This window comes from Colias croceus, chromosome 25, assembly GCF_905220415.1.
Source record: "Colias croceus chromosome 25, ilColCroc2.1".
NCBI classification, from domain to species: domain Eukaryota; kingdom Metazoa; phylum Arthropoda; class Insecta; order Lepidoptera; family Pieridae; genus Colias; species Colias croceus.
Window position 1 is genome coordinate 2,834,476 of NC_059561.1, and position 6,169 is coordinate 2,840,644.

At 30.4% G+C, this 6,169-nt stretch overlaps 1 protein-coding gene across 2 annotated transcripts in view; it reads right to left on the minus strand.

The window, feature by feature from the left end:
• The window catches only part of LOC123703153 (rho guanine nucleotide exchange factor 28), a 64,785-nt gene extending 60,259 nt beyond the window's left edge, over positions 1-4,526 (minus strand). For both annotated transcript variants that reach the window (XM_045651058.1, XM_045651056.1), the window contains exons 1-2: positions 4,162-4,526; positions 3,268-3,318 (exon numbers count right to left, since the gene is read on the minus strand). In XM_045651058.1, coding sequence (XP_045507014.1) covers positions 3,268-3,310 — 43 coding nt within the window. In that variant the 5' untranslated portion in view covers positions 3,311-3,318; positions 4,162-4,526. The remainder of the gene's footprint in view (positions 1-3,267; positions 3,319-4,161) is intronic.
• Between the last annotated feature and the right edge of the window lie 1,643 nt (positions 4,527-6,169).

A 6,169-nucleotide genomic window follows, 5' to 3' on the forward strand; every position in this document is an offset into this window, starting at 1 on the left:
TTGAATACGCTATGTATTCCCCCATCCGACACCCCTTTCGATGATATGAAAATATTATTGGGCTTTGTTATGACTACCTCTAAATTTGTAGCTTTTATATTTTCGCATCTCTAAAATCCATATTTATATGAATACTCTTATCAACAATTTTCTTAAAGAATGAAAGCGATAAGGGAATACTTAATTGAATAAAGAAATGTATGATTGCTACTTATGGCAAATTAAATATCTTCAGATAAACATTTAAACAATTGCATCAAGAATATGTACAAGTAATGGCAACATTACTTAAAGACGTTGAGAATAATGTCATACCTACGTATTTCAAATCAATGAGGGTAGTTCTTAAAAAGTCATATTCAGTCGTATCAAAAACAGTCATTGCTAATTATTTACTTGTGTTTTACAACAACCTGATTTTAAAACACAAAATATGAACTTTAGACGCAGATAGTAAAATTTAAAGTCTGGTCAGTTGCAACTCTAGGGGTGGGTTCAGTTATACAGGTAGGTATGTCAAAATTTAAGTCTAGACTAGGGGTGGTCATAATTAGGTATACGGGTATTTCAAAAGGGACGCTACCCTCAATCGATCGTTCCAATATGCGCAGCATTGCAGTTTAAGAGTTATCGAGTGCACTTCCGCGCAATGTACTAGATACATGAACTTGTATATCGTAACTATATTAACCTTAACGTATATGCCGAAGTAAATAACTGCCTCCCTAAATTGGGAGGGTCGGGTGCATCGAGCCAGAATAATGACGAATAATGCGTTAGGGTTGTGCTGATTGATTTCAGATCACAAGAGATTACTGGTTTAATGGACAACGTGTGAGGGTTTTGCTCAAACAAAATTGCCACCCTTCGAAAAAAATTGAATTGAATTGAATGTGTGGGGGTAGAAGCAAGTGGAGTTTGGTTCGATTCCCGGTAGGGTCAAATCAAAAAATTCTTAAGAATAGCAAAGCCACATACAAGGCGATTGACAAGGTGATATTATAGAAATTCAATATACAATTTTTAATCTATTACTTTTATCTCTAAACATGAGTCAGCCAACATATCACTTGCTGTGATATCCGGTTAAAATTAAGCAAGGTGTTATTCCACACTATGATCTATCTTTTCAGCCAAACTCATCCAGATATGTTCAATTTTTCTGGCGTAACAAACATCTAAAGTTGCTTATTTTAGCATGTAAAAATTTCAATCAAATCCTTTTATATTATATTTTATTAATTATTACAGGAAAAAGTATTGATTAAAAATTAAATTGGCAGTTTAAAACAGTAAGAGAAAAGTTGTGAATCCAATTTTCACATATAACATATGTAACATGAAAACTATAATGCTAAACTATAAGTACATTGTATGTATATAGAAATAACTAAATTATTCATAACACCAGTGAATAAAGCAGCCATAAGAAGATTATTTAAAACAATAGTTATAAGTAGTAAATCAAATCTCAATATATTGCATTGAATAATATTCAAAAAACCTCTACTAATATTTTATATTTTTATTTATTTCAGGCAACTTGTGGCCTAAAAAAATACCTATAAAAAGCTTTGTGGTTCTACACCTATACTAGAAAGAAAAGCCGAACAAAAAATATAATAAAACAGTACTATAACAATGTCTAATTAAGATGTGAAAGTACAGATATTACGCTGATGTCATTTCGTCTAAAGTACTGCAGTGAGTGCATGTATGGTGTTATGTAACTATTTGTAGTGTAATAACTCACAATAAATCACAATGGAGTTTATAAACTCAAAACACGTCAATATTTTTCACCGGTAGAAATCTTGTCCTAAACTTGGGCAAATTCAAAGTGTAGGAGTTATAACTGCGGAAGGAATAGTTAGTTAGTTTTTTGTATAGAACTAGCTTACCATCCGCGGCTTCGCCCGCTTTGTCTAAAACCTAATAAATTATATACTAAAACCTTCCTCTTGAATCACTCTATCTATTCTATAATGTGTTTGGCTGTTTTTTTTTTTGGCAATAAATTTCTTTTCTTTCTTTCTTTCTTTATTAAAAAAAAACTGCATTATAATCCGTTGTGTAGTTTTAAAGATTGCATACAAAGGGACATAGGGACAGAGAAAGCGACTTTGTTTTATACTATGTAGTGATATACATGCATACATGATACATACTTTAAGAATGCTCAAAAGAATAAAAAGTTAATAAGTAAACATAAATACTTTTTCAATACAATATACCTGCAAGGATTCATTTATTAATTTTTATTTATGTTAAAGCTTACAAAATGTCTTTAAAACCTTCAGATAAAGAAGCTTACTACTATAAAAGTATTTGTTTCTTATTCCAAATCTTCAGAATCTCATTTCCCATACGTAATCAAATATATAGTTTTACATTCATTTTATGTGCATTTCGTAATTTATTTAAAATAAATAAATAAATATAGTTTATTATACATACATCTTGTTTTCAATCCAAAACATACAAATACAAATCTAAAATCAATAATTACTCATAGTAGATTTTTATCTATAATAATATTGACATCAACTTACTCAAACAATGAACAGAAGCATTCTCGAAATACCTTTTTTATCATTACAAGAACACATTTCAAGTATATAGGTATCAACATGTGATAAGGTTAATCAGCCTTAAGAATTTTCTTTGGTAATTATGCGTTTTAAGTGCATTTCGTAATTTATTTTTTAAGCCCAGTAATCCAGATTATTAAAATAAAAAACTTTATTTAAGAGTAATTTAAGTATGATTCAAACTTAATTGCGGCTAGGAACACCGACGACGGCGGCTACGATCCGATTTGAGAGATATAGAGAAATATATGTAAATGGAATTTTAGATATCAGCAGAACATTAAGGGACCGATACCTGCACGTACATGCAATCGCAGCTACCAAACCGCTATTAACTTTGAATCGAACTGTACTGTAACTTAGTGTTAAAATTATTTTAAGTAGTTAGATTAATATAAAGTTTAAAAAGTCTATTTAAAATAATTACAAAAATAATCAGTTTAATTAATAAATATAAAGAAAACTTGCCATTTTCATAATTTGAAAAGAATGGTTAGCAAGACGTGTTAAAGTATTATCTTAAAATATGTAAAACAATGATGCAGAAAAACTGATAGGGATAATGGGACTTTTTTACTACTGCATATTTAACATTGATAAAATTTAATACTGTGACTAAGAAAACTTTCTTCTAGTTCTATCTGCGTAAATTCTAATAATAAATTAAGCTCCTTACCAGATGACAGCAGGCGGACATTATCTTGCGATGGCACATTCATTTTTCTATCTGAAAATAATTACATTAATTAATTAAACTAGATGTTACTTCCTTGTGTTTGTGATGTCCTTACTTTTACGAATTATAAATGTGAAAATGTCTGTCTGTCTCTTCTTCCTGTATAAACCACTGAATCCAAAAATAGCATAGGTTTTATCCCGAAAATCCTATGAGATCGGGAACTAAACAAGAAGAAGCTGTATTTCCTGTATTTTTAAGGAAAGTAATTCCATTTAAACTAGCTCATTAACTTTATACTCAAGAATTATTTGATTACAACCACCTTTCATTCATAATCCTCAACAAAAAAACACATATCAAGGTAAGAAGAATGAAGTTAAACTTAAGTGATTAAACCTTCGCACGTCCTACGCACGTTATTTGCGCGTAACTAAATCTGTATTTTATAGTAGGACACGTGAGAGATTAAAATAAAAATTACTATTTTTTGATGCTACTATGCTTATTATAAGTATCACAATAAAATTTAATATATTTTAATTATTTAATTAATCTTATTGTTTTGCTGATTCTGATCCCAAATTATGATAGTTTGTCCTATACTCTATAGGAACTGATGTATATTTCTAGGATTACTAATGTAAATAAATATTATTTAATAATAAAGAAAGTTAGGTATCTCAAAGTCAAGTAATTTTTCTGTAAAAATAAATGTTTCATTGTACTAGTACTTAACGTATGACACAATCGAAACATATTATAGTTGTTATAATTAAGCAATATATAAATATTACACACTCATTATTATGTCAATGCTAACACAAAAGTTACACAAACACAATTTGTGATAATGTTTATTTACAAAACGTGAAAATATTCGGTTACACTTACTTGATTTGTTTCGAGAAGTTTTAAAAAGTTTTACCACGCACAATGCATTACGAGTCCTGACGACGTCTTACGCAAGGCACTGGCACATTTTCTTAACAGTCACCCGGAAAGTTTTGAACAATGGGATCTAAATTTTATGCGAAAATACACTTTCACATTAGAACAAACTGATCCACATAGATAGCCACCTACACAAAATAATAAACAGTTATACAACTTAGTACACACCACAACTTATTAAAAACTTTTTTCACACATTCTAATCACGATACTTATTGTTTAAAATTAATTTAACACATTTTTATCAACTTTTAAAAGTTAGTTTAACTCATCAAAAACTTTGTAACTTTTCTGAAATGTCGACGACTTCACTTCCAAAATTTTGATTGACATGACATGACATCGAAATAAAAATGCCGAAATTTGGTGTTACCAGTCGTTAAAATTCTGATATATTCTATACAAAATATTTTATAAAATAAAATCTTACTTTTTAAAACTATTGAAATATAAAACAGTTTTTTTTAATTGCATAATATAAAATTTTCAAATTATTACATAGTAATAACAGATGAAAATTGTGTAAATATAATAATAGTGTGAAATAAACATGAAGTGTGACATGAAGCATGTTATATTATTATTATTATGAGCCATGATTGTCCCACTGCTGGGCAAAGGCCTCTCTTCCCTCAATCCATCTTTCCCTATTTTGAGCAATTATTTTGCTCCAATCTGGCTTATGAGAGTCAAGCTCGTCCCGCCATCTTATTCTGGGCCTGCCACGCAGCCTTTTTCCTGATCCCCCACAAAGTGGTAATTTTCGCCCACAACTTTCGTTCCATTTCAGTGCAGCAGCTTTATGAGCTACATCGATTATTTGTGTTTTTGAGTGCATTTTCTCATTTTGGACGCGATCCGTAAGTTTTACGCCCAAAATACCATTTCACTCACTATCATTTATATCAACTGGAATACTTAATGATCTAAGACTGGAATAGAGGTGCAAAATAATTGAAACTTTCAATAGGTATAACTGTTTTCATATATTATTTTAAATAAATTAACCCAGCTCTCATTTTAAGTTTGAATTAAATAATATTGTCAATATTATTTTAGGTGCCGATAGCGCCGCGTCTACGAGCCTTCTTTCGTGGCGATACCTAACTCTACTTACTCTGTCCCGGAGTAACTAATTACTAATCTGTGGTCACTGCCCACTGGTCTGTTCCTCTGAATAACGAATCATGTTCAAATATAATTCAATTTTATTTTATACCGCCATTTTGGGTAACTCTATATTTAAAACTTTGAATATTTTATACTGGTTCCATCACCATAATCTTTATTTAATTATTTTAAATAACTGAAAAATTATTAAGCTTGTATAACATTATCGATGTGTGTGTATAGAAGAATAGAAGATGGCTTGTTCTTGTGATAGGTACCTAGCGGTCTACTTTGGTCTACTTCACATTTTCATTCGTGGCTTTGTCGAATGTGGAGTGCAAGTTATCTATTATTTCATAAAAGTCAAGAAATATAATAATAAAACGGGTGAGTGTTGACTTCAGTTTAATATAGCGACCAGCATTAAGTACATTGTTTGAGTTTTCGAATCGAAAGCGGAAAAAAGAAAAGCAGTTTGTTATGAAATGTCAATAAATACCTAGTTACCTTTTTTCTTAATTTCGTGAATTATAGTTCTGAAAAAGTATACCTACCTAACTGTTTCAGGGGGTAACTTCGCTATCACTGTTATACATATTACCTTATACCTATATACGTGCCTAATGCCTATACCCAAAAACAAAAGTTCTCCGCCGCGTCTGTCCGTCTGTCTGTTCGCAAAAACTCAAAAGCGTTTATTTTTTCCTACTTATTATCTTAGAATACGGAAAGCTTGTAATACCTATATATATGACGTAAAAGCGGTCTATGCGAACCAAGCGAAAACAAACTAGCAATGTTATATAGTTAGCTACACATAGTTCCGCGTTATCTACAT